Source organism: Bidens hawaiensis, unplaced genomic scaffold (assembly GCF_021521415.1).
Source record: "Bidens hawaiensis isolate Kalapana, Puna unplaced genomic scaffold, B.hawaiensis_p1.1 tig00001087_1, whole genome shotgun sequence".
Taxonomy (NCBI): domain Eukaryota; kingdom Viridiplantae; phylum Streptophyta; class Magnoliopsida; order Asterales; family Asteraceae; genus Bidens; species Bidens hawaiensis.
In genome coordinates, this window is record NW_027491062.1 from 1,382,002 (window position 1) to 1,401,781 (window position 19,780).

A 19,780-nucleotide genomic window follows, 5' to 3' on the forward strand; every position below is an offset into this window, starting at 1 on the left:
CACCACATCACAAATGATCTCAACGCATTGTCTCTACATGCTCCTTATGATGGCACCTAAGAACTTGTCATCGGTGATGGTTCGTCCCTTAATATCACTCATATCGGCTCTTTAACAATTCATTTTGACACTACTTCTTTTGTTTTACATAATGTCTTGTGTGTCCCGTCTATCTCTCGCAATATCATATCTATCTCACGTCTATGTCTTGATAATAATACCATAGTTCAATTTTTCTATCTTAACTTTGTTATCAAGAATTGCCACTCCCAAATCCCTCTCCTCCTGGTCAAGCTGGGATTTATGTGTTACGACCAAAATCACCATTTTTTTGCTTTTCATGTTCAACCAAATAAACATTACTTGTTGCATCATTGTCTTCGACACCCGCACTCACAAGTTTTAAAATATTTATCTTCTATTATTTCGTCTATCTCTCATTGCAATGAATCTTGCAATTCTTGTTGCGTTAACAAAAGTCACAAACTCCCTTTTCATATCTCATATATTAATACCAATGCTCCGTTACAACTCTTATTTTCGGATGTATGGTCCTCTCCCATTATTTCTTATGACGGCTACAAATATTATTTAATTTTTTTCAATCATTACGGTAAATATACTTGGATTTATCCTCTTAAAAGGAAAGCCGATTCCCTGACCATTTTTATAAGATTCCAAAAACTTGTTGAAAATTATTTCCAATGCAAAATTAAACAGCTCTTCTCGGACAACGGTGGTGAATATATTAAACTCGCCCCTCACCTTGCCTCTTGTGGCATTTCTCATATCACCTCCCCAATTCATACACCCGAACATAATGGCTATGCTGAACGCCGACATCCTCACATAGTCGAAACGGGACTCACTCTCCTATCTCATGCCAAAATGGCCCTCAAATTTTGGCCATTCGCCTTTACCACGGCTACCTACTTAATCAATCGCTTATTACTTCAACTCTCTATAACGATTCACCATTTCTTCGCCAATTTAAAATATTACCAAACTATGACAAGCTTTGTAGTTTTGGTTGTCTCTCTTATCCTTGGTTACGTCCCTATTCATCTCATAAACTTCTTCCTTAAATCTAAACCATGTATCTTTGTAGGATACTCCTCAACACAAAGCGCCTACTACCTTCTTGATCCCACAACCGACAAAGTATACGCTTCTCACCATGTACATTTTGTTGAAAACCAATTTCCACAAACAAGATGATTGGCTACCGCTCACTGTTCATTTGCACCCAAACAACAATCCAAACTCAATTCAACAAACAAGAGTTGAAACATCCTCACAACAACTCCTATATATACTTCAGCCCATTATTCAACTTCAAACCCACATGCTACAACTTCTGATCCGAATTTAAATTCCATCCAATCATCCTTAGCTTGAATTAAAATTGTAAATAATTTGGAGCAACTTCAAAATTAACACCATGACACTCATACAATTTCTCCTCATCATACTCCTACCACTCGTAAACCCAATCCTAAATATCACAATGACAACTTTGTCCTTTATAATGTCACTCCCACCCACCCAAAAGAACCCTTAACAATAACTCAAGCTCTTAAAAGTCCTCTTGGGCGCAAAGCTATGCAAGATGAGTTTTACGCCTTACAACGCAATACCACTTGATCCCTTGTTCCACCGAAATCTGCACCGAACCTTGTTGGTTACAAACGGGTTTTTTGAACCAAATTTAAACCTGATGGCACGGTTGACCGCCTAAAAGCTCGTTTGGTTGCCACTGGGTTTCATTAACGTCCCGGGTTGGATTACGTTGAAACTTTTAACCCGGTTATTAAACCCGCTACCCTCCGTCTTATTCTTTCTATTTCCACATCTCAAAATTGGTGTCTTCGACAACTAGACATAAAAAAATGCCTTCCTACAAGGCACACTAACCGAAGATGTTTTTATGGCTCAACCACCCGGTTTCACCGATCTCTCTTTACCAAATCATGTATGCTAATTAAACAGACTATTTACGGCCTTCTCCAAGCATCACGTGCTTCATATGATGAGTTGAAATCATATCTTCTTTCAGTTGGCTTCAAACCAACTATTTCGGACTCTTCTCTCTTCGTCAATCGCCGCACAAAACATATTATCTATCTTGTAGTCTATGTCAATGACATTATCATCATCGGTCCAAATTCTTCACTTTTATTTCTTCGCTTACTTCCCGATTTCCCTTTAGATCTTGGATTTCTCTCTTATTTTTTAGGTGTTGAAGTAATTCCTCTTTCACAAAAGGTCTCTTTCTATCCCAATCCAAATACATACTTGATTTGTTAACTCGAGCAAACATGAGTGATTGCAAGCCGGCATCCACCCCTATGTCATTCTCAGGCCATCTTAACCCTAATGAAGGTACAACCCTCGCTTCAACGACTCAATATCATGCCTTTGTTTGTGCATTGCAATACCTTTCTCTTATGAGACCTTGATGTTGCCTTTGCGGTTTATAAAGTTTCTCAATTTATGCACTTTCGCACCAACATACACTAGGCCGCTCTTAAGCGATTATTACGTTACCTTCATGGTACACTACATCACGGGCTCCTCTTTAAATACAACTCCCCTCTACACCTCCATTCCTTTACATATGCCAATTGGGCGAGTGAGAAGTCAACATACCGAAGCACAACTGGCTATATTGTATACCTTGGTTCAAACCTGGTTGCTTGGAGCTCTAAACGCCAACCCACCTTGGCAAGATCATCCACCGAATCTGAACTTCGAGCTATCACATCCACCACAACCGAAGTTCAATGGATTATCTCCCTTTTATTTGAACTTGGATACAAATCTTCTATAATACCCACCATTTACTCTGATAATTTAAGTGCCACACATTACTCAGCCAATCCCGTTTTTCATTCACGTATGAAACATCTTGCTCTAGTCTTCCACTTTGTACGGGAAAAAGTCCAAGAAGGCACGATACAAGTAACACATATATCCTGTGATGATCAACTTGCCGACGCATGTTAGTGTAATCTTGCGTAAGTGCGGTGACCTTGTTTTCGCACTTACAAACCTAGGGGGTTATTGAGTTAGTTTTCCTCCTATTCTTGTCTAACAAGTAATTGTATGGTTATAAATAAGGGTTATTTGTAATCAAGTAATAACAACAATTTATTAATCAATACAATAAAAGTTTAGACTTGAATCTTATTGTCTTCAATTGGCATCAGAGCTACGGTTAGGGTTCTGCACCGGCGGCGCAAGGCATCTCCGATCGAAGACCGAGTCCGGCGAGGAAGGCAATCACATCTAATTGCAAGACCTCCGTGATGGGTTCCGAAGACAGATTGGAGATCAAGAGCGGTAACCAAGAAGAAAGATTCGGTGTTCACCTGATCTCCGACGAGGTTGGCGTCAAGCTTCCGGCGTAGAACAAAGACAACCTGTAACGTGATCGGAGTTCAAGTTTCCGGCGCACAAGCTTTAATCGGCGGCAAGGTACTTCCCGATTAAAAGGAGAATCCGACGGACAAGAAAGCAGCCTCCGAATCGGTGTTCAAGTTAATCGATTTTAACCTGTGTCGTGGGATTTTTGTTTGTCATGTTCTTTTAATTGTTTGGCCATTCGAATGGTTACCGGTTACCAAGGAGTTTGGAATATTTGCTTTGTTGGGGTTCACGAAAAACAGTAGGGTATTTTATTTGGGTAAAAATCAAGGCTATCTTCAAGGTTCAAGGGTTGTTGGAGGCTATAGAACCAAGAACGGGAACGATGGTTGACCCGAAGATAGATGGGTTGGCGATTGTGTATCTTTATCAAGGCATGCCGGAGGCTTTGGTGATGCAAGTGGCTCACCTTTCCACCGCTAAAGAGATATGGGATGCACTTAAGACTCGTTTTGTTGGGGTTGATAGGGTTCGAGAAGCGCATATTGAGTCTCTTCAACATGAGTTCGATGTACTCAAGATGAAAGAAACGGACATGATTGATGACTTCTCGACCAAGATAAGCCAAATAGCTTCCAAAGCAAGTAATCTTGGAGAACCGTTTGAAGAAAAGACCCTTGTGAGAAAGCTTTTGAAGTCCGTTCCGAGAAAGAGGTATATAGCGATTGTTGCTACTATTGAACAGTTTGCCGATATAAAGACCATGACGTTCCATGAAGCCGTTGGACGCCTAAAATCGTTTGAGGAACGATCTGGAGATTAAGACAAACCCGTGTCCGGTAAGCAAGAACAACTCCTATATACATATGAAGAATGGAAAGCTAAAAGAAATCAAGAAAGGCGTCATGGGAAAGGCAAGATGGGAACTGAATCAAGTCAAAAGAACAAGGGAAAGGGTAAGGTTGTGAATCGGGAAAAGAAAGAACCCCGAGTGAAGAAGGATCGGTTAAAAATTAAATGTTATTGGTGTGATGAACTAGGGCACTTTGCCACGTCATGTCCTAACCGAAACATGGAGAAGAACGATCAAAGTAACCTCGCTCAAGATGGCGGACCGGTTCTAAACATGATGACGGTAGCTCGGAGTAAGGAAGATGTCGTTTTTCTAAAAGAAGACCGCGTTGATCCGAAGCAGTATGCTTTAACCCCATGTGATAAAAACACATGGATTCTTGATAATGGGGCAAGCAGCCACATGACGGGAAATCCGGAATGGTTTTCCAACATCGATCGTAACAAGATCGGTAAAGTAAGTTTCGGTGATGGTTCGTGTGTCGAAATCGAAGGTCGGGGCACGATAGTAGTAGAAGGTCAAAGGGGAGAACAACGAGCCTTGAGTGACGTTTATTTTATTCCATCTCTCAAAAATAATATTATAAGTCTCGGGCAATTAGACGAAGGAGGATGCAAGATCGCGATCCAAGACGGTATCTTATGGATATTTGAACAAGATTGAAGACTTCTAATCAAGGTATCGCGTTCCTTTAACCGGGTTTATATAATTAATTTAAAGGTTGTTTCTCCGGTTTGCTTACAAGTCAATTTGCATAATGTTGCATGGATATGGCACGCTCGATTGGGGCATTTGAATTTCGATGCCCTTCGGGGTCTCTCGAAACTCGCGGATGGAATGCCAAGAATCGAACACTCGATGCAAATTTGTGATGCATGTATGCTAGGCAAACAAACAAGATCAGATATCCCAAAAGAATCTAATTATCGTGCAAAGGTACCGCTCGAGCTCGTTTATGCCGATGTTTGTGGCGCGATTACTCCTGAGACACATGGTGGCAACCGATACTTTTTACTAGTTGTTGACGACTACACCCGCTATATGTGGGTTTTCGCGATAAAGACGAAAGACCAAGTTGCGGGTTTACTCATTGATTTCGTGAAAAGGGTGGAAAACGAAACGGGCAAGAAACTCAAAACCATACGAACCGACAACGGGGGTGAGTTTACATCCCATGTGTTGGAAGATTACTTATCAAGTATAGGTGTGGCACATCAGTTTACGGCCCCGTACACCCCACATCAAACCGAACCATACTTGGTATGACTCGAAGTTTGTTAAAGGCGATGTCACTACCACAAGATCTATGGGGAGAAGCGATTCATCACTCGGTTTATTTACTAAACCGGTCACCAACAAAATCTTTGAAGGATTCAACTCCGTACGAGCGTTTTAAAGGAAGAAAACCGAACCTTTCACACGTTAAAGTGTTCGGATGCACGGGGTATGTAAAAGTCCTTGGTATCGGTCAAAAGAAATTAGACGACCGAAGTGTTGTGATGATTCACTTAGGTACTCAACCTGGAACAAAAGCCTACCGTATGTTTGATCCGATCAAAAGGTGAGTACACGTTACGCAGGATGTTAAGTTTGACGAGTGTAAAAGGTACGCGTGGGCTGATCTTGACAAACAAGAGGGCGAAAAAGGTCCTGAATGGACCGAGTTTATTGTTAGGTGTGATATTGAACCCGAATCGGAGCATGTGACATCCGGGTTTGATACCGGGTCCATAGACCGTCATGATACCGGTGAGTTGGTTCGTATCAGAAACGGAAGTGAGTCGTCAAGTTCAGAAGGTGGCAGCCCATCTGTAAGCCCGACTAGGCACGAAACTAGCCTAAACGAAGAACCGTTACAAGTTATCCAGCCACGTCGAACTACTCGAAAGACGGTTTTACCCAAGAAATTTAGCGACTTTCTGGTTGAAGGTATACCGACACCCGCCGAGCAAGACCCGACAACCGACGAGGTAAATCTCCTATTATTATTCGATGATGAACCGGTAAATTTTCGTGAAGCGAATAATGAAAAACATTGAAGAAAAGAAATGGAAGCGGAGATCGAGTCGATTGAAAGAAACAAGACATGGCGGTTAGTCGAAGCACCACCCAAAGTAAAACCGATAGGTTTAAAGTGGGTCTATAAAATCAAAAGAGATGAAGCCGGGAAAATAACCAAGTACAAGGCCCGACTCGTAGCTAAGGGGTATGTTCAGAAATATGGGATCAATTTCGAAGAGGTGTTCGCACCGGTGGCGAGAATCGAAATCGTTCGACTTTTACTCACGTTAGCAGCAAACCGCGGTTGTGAAGTGCATCACTTGGATGTAAAATCCGTGTTTCCTCATGGCGATTTAAAAGAAGATGTGTATGTGTTTCATCCGGATGGGTTTGTTAAGAAAGGTGAAGAAAGAAAAGTGTACAAGTTGGCTAAAGCGTTATACGGTCTACGCCAAGCTCCAAGGGCGTGGAATACTAAACTAGACGGGTCGTTAAAAGAACTCGGTTTCACTCGATGTAAAAAAGAACAAGCGGTTTACAAACGGTGTTCCGGTCAAAGGCTACTACTCGTTGGAGTTTACGTTGATGATTTGATAGTCACGGGTACAAGTGTGCAAGAAATTGCAAATTTCAAAAGATAAATGGAGTCAAGGTTCGAGATGAGTGACCTCGGGTTGTTGCATTACTATCTCGGGATCGAAGTGAAGCAAAACGATCGTGGGATAACGTTAAAGCAAAGTGGTTATGCAACGAAGATCCTAAAAGAAGCAAGTCTCTGGGAGTGCAACTCGACTCAATTTCCTATGGAACCAGGCTTAAAATTGTCAAAGGAAGATGAAAATCCGAAGGTAGATCCGACTGGTTATAGAAAGATAATCGGAAGCTTGCGGTATTTAACTCATACGAGACCCCATTTGAGCTACTCGGCTGGTTATGCAAGTCGGTTCATGCAATCACCAACTCAAGCTCATGCTCAAGCGGTTAAATATATTCTCCGATATCTAAGAGGTTCACTAGACTTTGGTATTACTTACTCGAGATGCGGAAACAGTATGTTGCACGGGTATAGTGATAGTAGTCATGATGTGGATATGGATGATGGTCGGAGCACCTCAGGTCTAATTTTCTACTATGGTACATCACCGATATCATGGGTTTCTCAGAAACAAGGAACGGTGGCGTTATCATCATGTGAGGCTGAATTTATAGCAGCTACATCGGCTGCATGTCAAGCCTTATTGCTTCGAGGTTTGTTGTCAGAGATGACCGGAGAAAAGGAGAAAATCGTGACGTTGAAGGTGGATAATTCATCCGCTATTGCCTTGATGAAGAACCCGGTTTTTCACGGGAGAAGCAAGCACATCAACTCATGGTACCATTTCATTCTGGAGTGCATCGAGGGAGAACAAATCAAGGTGGAGCATGTCAGTGGAGATTTACAAAGAGCAGACATCCTTACAAAAGCGTTGCCACGATTGAAGTTTAACGAGATGCGAAGCTTCATCGGTGTCACAAGATTAGGGGGGTGATTGTTAGTGTAATTTTGCGTAAGTGTGGGGACCTAGTTGTCGCACTTACAAACCTAGGGGTTATTGAGTTAGTTTTCCTCCAATTCTTGTCTAACAAGTAATTGTATGGTTATAAATAGGGGTTATTTGTAATCAAGTAATAACAACAATTTATTAATCAGTACAATAAAGGTTTAGACTTGAATCGTATTGTCTTCAACGCACTCACCAAACACTACTAAAGCCCCGCTTTCACCACCTCTTTTTCAAGACTGGACTTCTTTGTGTCAATTTTACAGGGGCATATTAGTACTTTCCTCCGATCAAAACATCTTGAATTTCGAATTATATTGTTATTTTTAGACATGATTGCATTGATAATATTCCTGCTAATAATTTGTTGTAGTCAAAGGATGTAATTTAGGAATTCTCTTTGTATAAATTATATTTGTTAATAATATTATGTTTAATTAAAATTCATCCTTGAGGAATATTTATAAATGTTCATAAAAGAAAAGAAGTTGAGTTTGATATAAAGACCTAAAGTACAACCACCGACTCAGCCTCTAATTAAAACCAAGTACCTCATCTCATAAACACAAGTTAAGAACATAGGAGATTTGCGTACGAGGAAGACGGCAAAGTGGATTTTGTTTTGCCGGTCTCGAATCGAAGGTAATTCTTGTTCCTAGTTTAAACATGTAGATGTAGTAGGTCATTTATGTTCATTTAAGTTTTTTTTTTCATGTTCTTGAACTGTTCATTTAGCCATTTAGGTTTAATCGGACGAACATGAATATGACTTATTTCTTAATGAATGAACATGAATAAAAAATTTTGTTAAAGCATATGCTCATGTTCGGTTAAAGTTAGATGAACGAACACGTCCCGTTCGAGTTTTGGTTGTTTAAGATTAATGAAACTCGATTGACACCGAATAATGTGCATATGCATATATTATATCTTCACTTTTTTCTAATTATTATTATCTATATAGTTTTCTTTGAGTTTAGAAACGCAATGGACGAACAGTTTACCATTCATTACATTCCGTCTTCATTCAAAATAACCCCTAAATTATGACTTTACATGGATTATTTCAGTTAACTAACTTACCAGATGTTTACAAAATCAATAAATTATCCTTAATACACATTTAATTTTTATACCTTAATTAATCATAAAACATTCAAGTAGCTAGCAACTTTTGGCTTAAGTTAAAAGATAACGTTAAATATTAAGTAGAACTTGATATAATTCAAATAAATTTAAGTAAAACTTCTACTTGATATTAACAACGTTTGATTTGAGATAGCGTCTATTGATTGGTTCTACAATTGTCCGAATTTATGTGTTTTAATGTTTAGTTTATTAAGTTTATCATTGTTGCTAGTTTAATAGTACATGTTATTATTACAAAATTATATATCATTAATGATGTTTAACTATTGTTTATCCCTTGACCTCCCAATGAAGTAGTAACTCCCATCGCCACCTATCTCCTATATATTCACTCTCGTTTCATCTCGAACCAAAACACACAACTACAACAATGGCTTACTCTTCTCCAGTAGTCCTACTAGCCCTACTTCTTGCAACCATGTCCATGTTGGTCCACACAAGGGCACTAACCAACACAACAACGATCGGCACACCATCCTTAGCGGCACGTCTCAAGCTCGAGAACGATCAAGATGGCGGTTCACCGGGGTGTTGGGAAACATTGCTTGAACTCCATGCTTGCACCAGGGAGATCATACTTTTCTTTTTAAATGGAGAAACTTATTTAGGGACGGGTTGCTGTAGGGCGATTAAGAAAATTGAAAAGTTGTGTTGGCCAGCTGAAGAAACACTAACCGGACCCCGGGCAGATTACTGGTAACCTGGGGGTTAGATAGATGTTTCCCACGAGGGGTTAGACCATTGGAAGATGGTTCTTCTGATAACCTGCAAAACAGACACCGTGAGCTCGTCACTGAGAAGGGGGGGGGGGTTCCTCCTTGTGACCACCCTCCGGCGTGAGAATCAGACTAGATTGCTCTTTAAATATAAAAGTATATTAAGAGATTGCTAGAGCAGATATCAGGTATAATATGATGATAATGTGATAAGATATGATAAGATGAGATGGTCATACCATTTGTGGTATTTATAGCCGAAGGTAGGTTTCCAAGGAGGTGTGGCCGGCTGCAACAGTGTTCCTGTTCCACCAACAGTGGCCTACGCACGTGCCCTGCTGGTAGTTGGTGGGTAGGCAGCGGCTGATAGTGACCAGGCCTGCTGTGTACTATTCCTTTTCCACCAACTGCCGGCTATGCACGTGGTATGGCAGTAGTTGGTGAGTAGGCAGCGGCTAATAGTGACATACAGTACAGGAGCATGCTGCTCGCCATACTGTTGTCAATAAGCTGTCGTATCTTTAGTCAGATCTTTTGCCCATACCTCGTCAGGTACAGTACAGAAGATCTTCCCGTATCGTACGGACTGGCTTAGTTGGGCGGGAGTATTCCCCCTCCCGCCGTTGTGCGGGATTGTTCCCGGCTTTGCTCATTCCTTCAGGTGACACTGAGTGATTGAGAGCTAAGTGCCTTGTGCGTGTAGCCTTGCTGCGCGGGTGGCCTTCCCTGATGGCTTGTATCCGCAGCTGCGGGAACAGGCAGAGTCCTTCACCATTGGGAGGCATTTCCTGCGGGAACAGCTTGCGTACTGCGCGTAAGGACGTCACGTCTCTGAGCATGGTTGGTCCTGCGGATCCAGTTGGTATCTGCGCAGACGTCCCTGTTTAAGGTGAGTCTTGCGGGTCCAACTGGGCTCTGCTGGGACCTACCTCTTCAAGTCCCCCCAGTCCAATGTTCTTCTCATGCGTGTTTAATAAAGTGAGGTGAACTTTTGGACTTAAGCAAAGGGTTTTGAAAAGGGTTTTTTAAGGTTTTCCATGGGGATTCCTCCCGCAGAAGTCCTTGTCACTTGCAGAAATTCCCGAGTTTCCTGCTTGGTCTTTGGGTATGATGCGGGTAGGTCTGTAACCTCCTCGCGAGTCAGGAGCGTTGAGTCCCACTTGTGTGGACTCTCCATGAGGTTTTGGTAGTTTTGAACATAGTGATCAATTATGTTAAAACCACCAATTCCATCCTGGAGCTTCAAACAACGTAGTTCTCGACGTTCCCGCTATGCGGGGATGTTATTTCCGTTTCCGCAAGCATTGCCCAGAAGATCCTTCTTGGTTTCAATTCCCAGCGGAGCGCTAGGTATGTGAAGGGTTTTGCCTTAACACTGTACCAGCGCTCGTCTTACGGTTACTTTACTTCCAAGGTATTCCTGGCGTCAATTCCCTGCGGGTGCTAGGTATGTGAAGGGTTTTGCCTTTATACTGTACCCGCATCCGTCTTATAGTTACTTGGTTGCCGAGGAATATTTGGCTTCAATTCCCTGCGGGTGCTAGGTATGTGAAGGGTTTTGCCTTTACACTGTACCCGCGTCCGTCTTACGGTTACTTGTTTGCCAAGGTAAGGGGTATTTTCCCGCTTACTTTTTAATATTTTTAAATTTTGAATTTTTGAAATTTGAAAGGTTGGTGGAAAGATAGGAACAGTCCAAACCTCTGAAATGTCGTGCGACGGTTTCTTCTGACTGTGTCAGGACGTGCAGGAAGTTATGGTGACGTGACATTATATGGTCATTCCAGACGCTTTTTCAGGCGTAGGGCGTGATTTTTCGGGCGCGTGGCCGCGAAATTACTGGCACACGTCCTTTCAACAGCTGTTTCCAGCTTGCTTTTTGCCACGTGTCATAGTTTCATTGCACCTTCGATTTCTCTCTCCTCCGCATTAAATTCACCGCATTAATTGCGATTAGTATATAAAGGGGGAGAGGCCTCTTTGTAATCCACACTTTCACCTCTCTTCTTCTTCTTAGCGATTTCCGGCAAATACTCCCCTTTTCAGGCAAGCATTTTCCCGAAATCGCCTTCTTCCTTCTTCAAAATGTCTTCTCATGATGCTGAAGCTGTAGCCGACGATAGGAGTACTGCTGGCGAGTGCCAGTGTGCTCTACCTGTCGATCAGTACCAGTACGTTGTCAGGAAATTCATGCTTGAGTCTCTTGAGCCTGAGTTTCCTGAACCCCACCAGACTGTGTACGATGCCCCCAGTGGCAAGATCGGGGTATATGCTGCATTCTTTGTTTATGGGAACCTTAGGTTCCCATTGACAAAGTTTGTGTACCGTGTCCTGGAGAGGCACGGTGTGCACCTGACCGAGTTGCATCCGATGGCGATTGCCAAGATCCGGCACTTCGAGTGGGTGTGCCAGATTCTGGGTATTGAGCCCTATGTGGACCGCCTGATGACCTTCTATACTTGGAGGTGCATCCAGGGGTGGTACACCCTGACAACCCGTATTAAGGGTTTGAAGATCTGCGTGACCGAGCGCAGTCTCCGATCGTGGAAGCGGGAGTTCTTCTACATCTCTGCCCGCGCCATTCCCATTGCCATGAAGTTTAAGAAGGGGCAAGCGCTTCCGAGCCTTCACGCTTCCAGCTACCAGGAGGCGGAATGGTTCGCGAAGATATCCCGGGTCCAATCTCCGGTTTACCGGTTTGCGGAGTCCGGGATGGTGATGCTGGGGATGAGCCGGGTATGGAAGGAGGCGTCTCGGTTTCCCATCCTTCTCGAATACGGTTTGAACTCTATTCCTTATGGTATGTCTTGTCTTTCTTGCTTATATTAGTTTGTCTTCTAACTGTTTCTTTTCTTTAGAGGGGAATGATTTGGAGTCGCTCCTGTACCCGCGGGAAGCTGACGGTCCCGTGCGGGTGGGCACTCGTGCTCTAGACGAGAATGAGTTGCCCATCCTGGAGCAAACGGCGGATCGGTTTGTGGAGGTCTATCCGCTGGGCCACGAGATCCTGAGCCACCGGCGGCCAGGTAAGGCGATATTCTATCCTCAACCCCTCAATGCTGTCCCGCTGCTGGAATTCCTTACATCCTGTCTTCTTCTGAGGAATCCGCAGATGGTCCTCCGCTGGTGCGGAAGAAGAAGGCTGCCGGCGGGAAAGGGAAGGAGAAGGTGGCCTCCACAGCTGATCCGGTGCTTCTATCTGATACCGAGTCAGATAGTGAAGAGGTGGCGGGGCACCCCGGTGGTGAGAAGACCACTGCTCCGGAGGCTACGACTGTTACCTCCGGAGAACCAACGACGACGACGGTGACCGGCATCAAGAGACCGGCTCCATCGGGTTCATCCCCGCCCGTCCGTACGTTCAGGCTCAAGAAAACCCGTAAGTACAAACATTCTTCTTATCTTTGTAGATTTATCACTATAAATTTATTGACACTTATCTTCTTGTGCAGGCGTGGATGTTGACGCATTCCAGGGTGGAGTGCCGAGTACTACCTCTCCGCCGATGACGGTAGGCTTGGTCAGCCTACCTGAGGCGTCGACCCAGGCGCCTGCGCCTGCTCCCGCTGGTTCAGTTGCTCACTCTGAGCCGACTGTTCCAGCCGAGTTTACGCCACCGCCGGCCGTGAGTGCGATTTTTACGGCATCTTTCACCGAGCCGGCGGTTACGATTGCTGCGGATTCTGCGGCAGCGACTGCGGCAGCTGCCACCATGCCCCCGCCACCGGCACCGACGGCCGGCTCATCAGGTACGCATGGGAGTACTCGCCAATCCTTGCCACCTTCCCATCTGCCTGACCTTTTGGATGGGTTTCCTTTGGGTTCAGGTGATGGGTTCGGCGGCTATCGGCCTGTTATAGACCCTACAGGTGCGTAGGGTTCCTTTGGCCCTTTTTCACTTTTATTTTTTATCATCTTTTTCCTAACTGCTTTTTTGTTTTTTGCAGTGTCGGATTCCAATGAAGTGTATGTTCCGCGATGGAACATACGCCGAGGAACAACCCTTCGTACCCCTGTGGAGTGCGTGGACTGGGCTCGCCACGCTGCTCCTCATGGTGCGTTGGGGGAAGCCATGGCTAGCTACCAGGAGGGTAGGCTAACCAATGAGCTTCGGGTTCTCCAGGCCCGGATGCAGCCGCGCGTCGAGCTGCTTTGTCGTGAAAACGACAAGTTGAAAGCAGCTCGCGCCAAGGACGTATCTCAGGCGCGGGCTCTTCGGGAGGAGAACCAACGGTTGGCCGCAGCTGCTGCGAAGAAGGAGAAGGCCTTCAAGGCCCTCGAGGTTGAAGTTCAAGCGCGACTCGAGGCCCGCTCCAAGGCTGCCCAAGCTGTTAACGAACAGCTTCGGCTGGCTAAGGAGACTGCGAGGAACGCAACTGAGAGGGCCACCAAGGCTGAAGCCGTTGCTGAGCCTTTACGCGTGGAGAACGAGGAGCTCAAGGCCAAATTAGAGGCTCTCCAACGTGCTCATGATGCCTTGGCGATGGAAGATGCCAAGAAGCTCCAAGAGATCCTGGACCAGAGGGGCGTGCTTGACCACACCGAGCGGAAGCTTAAGGGCGTTGAAGAGGCTGCTGCAAAGGAAGTGCTACTTGCCAACCTCAATAAAAGCGAAGCCGAACGCGCCCGCACCCAAGCTCAAGCCGCCCTCCAAGAAGCTCTGGTTGCCAAGGAATGGCTTCTTCGAGAAGCGTTGCCTCAGGTAAGCTTTCATGTCTTAACGCTTTCCTTTGTACATAGAAAAGGTGTTTTGACACTTGTATATTTTCTTTTGTAGGTTGTGCATCGGGTCTTCTCAGAGACATCCTACGACGATGCTATGAGCGCAGCCCTCAACGCTTCTCACGAGGATGGGGAACGGGCTGGCTTCCTGCTTGGTCTAGGGTTCGTTGAGAAAGGCTTCCCGCCTTCCAACTTCCCTTTGTACAATGTTGATACTGAAGCCATATATGACCAAGCAGTAAATCAATACGCTGCCTTCCCGCATCCAGTGGTGGAGAAGGTGAACCAAGTAGCTGCTGCTGATGATGGGTTAGCTATCCTTAAAGCTTTCCTCGAACCGCCCCGTTCTTCTGATGGAGCGGGTCCAAGTGGAAGCGGCCCTGAAGCTTGATCCTGAAGATCCCTTCCCACTGTTAGGATAGTCTTGTACAGATGTATTTATTTTTTCTTTTCGTAGGCGGGTAGTTACCCGGCCATTCTTGTAATAGTTCATTTGTGAAATATAAATCTTTTTGCGTATAAGATTGTTATTTCCTTTGGGTTCCTTGCTTTATAAACTTATGACTTGCATACTTAGTTTAAATTAGCAATTTTCCAAGTGTTTAGAATAAGTTAACCTGTTGAACGTGGTTGATAATGGGTTAAAGTTTTGCTTCCTCTTTCGTGATTGTGCGGGTAGAACCGTCACTTGCACTTAGTAGGATGGCTAAACTTTAACCTTCATCTGACCTGCGTGTAGGTTTTCCTCATCTTTTGAGGATAAGTTAACCTTTGAACGTGGTTGATAATAGGTGTGAAGTTTTGCTTCCTCTTTCGTGATTGTGCGGGTAGAACCGTCACTTGCACTTAGTAGGATGGCAAAACTTTACCCTTATCTGACCTGCGTGTAGGTTTTCCTCATCTTTTGAGGATAAGTTAACCTTTGAACGTGGTTGATAATAGGTGTGAAGTTTTGCTTCCTCTTTCGTGATTGTGCGGGTAGAACTGTCACTTGCACTTAGTAGGATGGCAAAACTTTACCCTTATCTGACCTGCGTGTAGGTTTGTCACGTTATTGGGTTCGTGCGGGTAGGACCGCCTTCCCACGCAACGACTTTACGTAATGTGAATGCCGTCACCAGTGTTGCATAGTTTAACCGTTCGACGCGCGGTTGTTGATAGGTTATTATTCAGTTTCCTCGTTATGATTCGTGCGGATAGACCGGCACTTTCATTTTTGGGTGCTGAACTTTTCCCCTTCAACTGTTCTGCGTGAAGGTTTTGTCCTTTTTGGGTTTATGCGGTCTTTTGCCGTCTTCCCCATGTCACGATTCTTCACGTAATTATTCGGTGAAAGCCGGCATATTAGTGTTCAGAAAAGTATAAATGTAAAATCATCAGCTTCGATGTTCTAAAGAGAATCATTTCCATTAGAAGTGGCTCTTGGCCTTTCCTTTACAAGTTGGAATTGATCTACATGCAAACTGTGTAAATGAGCTCCCTTCCATGTTGGGATGGGAGTGCCATCGAGCCGATACGCACCTGGTTCGGGATCTCTTTCTTTACGCAGCATGTAGTCTCGACATTGAAGCTGGAATTCTTATTCGTGTTTTCCCCGGCTGGGGTTCTACACGCACCCGCCTGCTCAGCTTTTATTGCGCCACGAGGTGCGCGAGCGTCCCATCTCTGACAAATGCTTCGACCATGTCTTTTACGTCTGTGCATTCTTCAGTGTTGTGGCCTTTTGTCTTGTGAAAGTCACAGTATTTGCTCATATCAGCATCGTGACGATGTCGGATTATTGGAGGCTTTGGCCACGGGAGCTCTTCAGTGGCGAATATCTCAGTGACGCTTTTGCTGAGTGGCGTCCATCTGGAGTTCCGGTGCGGCTGTGCATTATCCCTTCCGTCCAATCGATGTTGCAAGCCGGATGAGGTGTCAAAGTTTACCCTTGACTGCCAAATGCCTTGCTTCCGCTTTTTATTTAGTCGGGCGGTGAGGACGTTGTCTTCTCTCGTCTTCTGAGTGTAGAGGTTTGTGCTCTGTGGGAGATCTCTACCCAGTTGCTTCTCCGTTTCCGCATAGCGTTTTGCTGCTGTCATAATGGCATCCCATGTGGATGGCATGCCATCTTTACCCGTTAGGGTGCGGATGAGCTCTGGGTCATGCGCGCCCTGGATGAAGGCAGCGCGAACAAGATCTTCGCTGATATTGCCCAAACTTAGCTTCTTTGAGTTGAAGCGAGTGATGAAGTTTGGCAGAGATTCATCTTCTTCTCGTATGCATTTGAGGATTGTCCATTGCTCCTCGGTATACTTCCGTTGCTGGCTGAAGTGTTGGCTAAACTTCTGCTGAAAGTCTGCCCAGTCGTAGATGTGGTTGACCGGTAGGCGATCAAACCAAGCTCTAGCATCCCCAACAAGCGTCATTTGGAACATGTAACACCACGTGGGTTCCGTCCAATTGCTGACGGTTGCCCCCGCTATGAACCTGTTCAAATGATCGTCTGGATCAGATATACCGTCATATGTGCCTATGTTAGGCATTTGTTTGGCACTCTTTGGGGCGATTGCTTCCGCAATGTCCCTTGCAAATTTGGACGTTCCCGCATTTGCTACGTTTGGTCTGAACGTTTTGGAGAAGTCTCGTGGACTTCCACCTGTGCTTTTTGGTTTGAAGGCTTGTCCAAAATGCCTTTTCGGTTGGGATTCCATTTCCTTACGCTTCCCTTTTGCCCTATGGCGAGGGTTCGCGTCGGATTCGGATTCCTCCGAGTCATCCTCCCAGTATTCGAATTCGTCGGCCTGTTGTACGGAACGCAAGCGTTCGTCCAACTCAGCCTGGAATTCCTTTTGTCTTGCCTCCGCCCATGCCTTAACTTCATCGAGAGTTTGGCGGGGGAGTCTTCGTTTCTCAAACTGGGTATCAGTGGATCCCAGTAGGCGATCATTTACTGCACTTGCCCCAGCCTGAGTAACTGGGGTAGTGTTCGTAAAATTTACTTCACTTGCCCCGGCTTGGGTAACCGGGGTAGTGTTTGTAAAAACTGTGTTACCGGTATTCACCCCAGTAGCTGGGGTTGTGGTTACCGGAATTTCTCTAACCATCTTTGTAGAAGTTTGAAAAAACTGGAGAAAAATAAAGTTCTAGCTTTATGCACGGATGGCGCCAATGAAGAAACACTAACCGGACCCCGGGCAGATTACTGGTAACCTGGGGATTAGATAGATGTTTCCCACGAGGGGTTAGACCCTTGGAAGATGGTTCTTCTGATAACCTGCAAAACAGACACCGTGAGCTCGTCACTGAGAAGGGGGGGGGGTTCCTCCTTGTGACCACCCTCCGGCGTGAGAATCAGACTAGATTGCTCTTTAAATATAAAAGTATATTAAGAGATTGCTAGAGCAGATATCAGGTATAATATGATGATAATGTGATAAGATATGATAAGATGAGATGGTCATACCATTTGTGGTATTTATAGCCGAAGGTAGGTTTCCAAGGAGGTGTGGCCGGCTGCAACAGTGTTCCTGTTCCACCAACAGTGGCCTACGCACGTGCCCTGCTGGTAGTTGGTGGGTAGGCAGCGGCTGATAGTGACCAGGCCTGCTGTGTACTATTCCTTTTCCACCAACTGCCGGCTATGCACGTGGTATGGCAGTAGTTGGTGAGTAGGCAGCGGCTAATAGTGACATACAGTACAGGAGCATGCTGCTCGCCATACTGTTGTCAATAAGCTGTCGTATCTTTAGTCAGATCTTTTGCCCATACCTCGTCAGGTACAGTACAGAAGATCTTCCCGTATCGTACGGACTGGCTTAGTTGGGCGGGAGTATTCCCCCTCCCGCCGTTGTGCGGGATTGTTCCCGGCTTTGCTCATTCCTTCAGGTGACACTGAGTGATTGAGAGCTAAGTGCCTTGTGCGTGTAGCCTTGCTGCGCGGGTGGCCTTCCCTGATGGCTTGTATCCGCAGCTGCGGGAACAGGCAGAGTCCTTCACCATTGGGAGGCATTTCCTGCGGGAACAGCTTGCGTACTGCGCGTAAGGACGTCACGTCTCTGAGCATGGTTGGTCCTGCGGATCCAGTTGGTATCTGCGCAGACGTCCCTGTTTAAGGTGAGTCTTGCGGGTCCAACTGGGCTCTGCTGGGACCTACCTCTTCACCAGCTTTGATGGGGTCACTTGGTTTCACTACAGAGGAAGGTGATATACTACGCGGTTATTGTGATGTTTCTGATGATGGTGATATTCCCACCACCCCGCCTCCGCCTGCAGCTCCAACCGTTGCGCCTCCGCCACATAGCGCCAATGCCACTCTCCAGTAGTTATACAAATCATGCTTGTTTTTTGTTGTTCTTAGATTAAAGCACTATGATGATAAATAATATAATAAAGGGCTTTTGTTATGCATGGTTTTCTAGCTTTCAATTTTTTTATTAAAATTACGTCTGTCTGTATGGTGTGCATCAACAATTTTTAACCACCTGCATAATTAGTTGGGAAAAAAAATATATATGTAACTAGAAACACGCTCCCAATGAGCCAAAGAATTAGTAAAATAAACATTTAAAATTAGTGTAAATTCTAAGAAATATTCAAGGATATCATTTTTTGCAATAAAAAAGAAATAAGTGTAATGATCAAATTTGTAAGATATAATATAGCTGTTGAAAACGTCATCGTCTAACACATACAAAGGTAAATTTTTATTTTATATAATTTTATCAATATGTTTGAGGAACGAATAAAGTTTTTGAGAAACTGTAAATCAGAGACTTTTCAAATTTTAGAAACAGAATGGGCTTTAAAGGCTTTTCAAATTTTAGACATCATATTTGTTAACCCAAAACTTTTTTCGAATGACTTAACAAATCCAATGAGTCAGATACATTTATTAAAAAAAATGCTAATTAGGGCCGTCTCCGACCTTTAATCCTTTATCTATTTCATTCATTACATTCAGTCTTCATTCAAAAGTTCTCAAGAGAATATGATTTCTTCTACTTAAAAGCTTATAATTATGTCTCTAAATATTACAAAGTTAATAATTATGTTTGTTAACAGATTAATAAAAAATAAAAAAATCATGATAAAAATTCTCTTTTTATTGTTTTTTTTAATATTTTTAAACATTTAATGTAATTGGGTGGTTTGAATGGTAAAAATACGAATTTAGTTATTACTTTTTTATATGCATCTTATTTAAATGACCGAATACACTTTAACAAAATTAATAAAATGAAAAAAAGTTAATACTCTGTTAAAAATTGTTTTGAAATTATTTAACAAAATTAATAACTGTAACGTTAAAGTTCATTTTTTATATACGTATTTTGACGACCACATGTGTTAACATATTACATAATATTTTATTCAACACGTCAAATATACGGGTTTATTCAAGCTGAGGATGATTTATTTTTTGAAATAACCCTTTTTTATTACTAAGCATA

The 19,780-nt window shown here is 44.0% G+C and overlaps 2 protein-coding genes across 2 annotated transcripts in view; both read left to right on the forward strand.

Annotated features, from left to right (window-relative positions):
- LOC143558436 (nicotinate N-methyltransferase 1-like) overlaps positions 1–19,780 on the forward strand; it is an 80,163-nt gene that overhangs the window by 47,511 nt on the left and 12,872 nt on the right. The window lies entirely within an intron of this gene.
- Positions 9,230–19,356, forward strand: LOC143557119 (egg cell-secreted protein 1.4-like). The gene is made up of 3 exons (XM_077046272.1): positions 9,230–9,568; position 9,925; positions 18,495–19,356. The coding sequence occupies exons 1-3, from the start codon at positions 9,281–9,283 to the stop codon at positions 18,650–18,652; spliced, it is 447 nt and encodes a 148-aa protein (XP_076902387.1). The 5' UTR covers positions 9,230–9,280; the 3' UTR covers positions 18,653–19,356.

Coding starts and splice junctions, on each gene's coding strand:
- LOC143557119 (XM_077046272.1), top strand. CDS start 9,281: ATGGCTTACTCTTCTCCAGTAGTCCTACTAGCCCTACTTCTTGCAACC.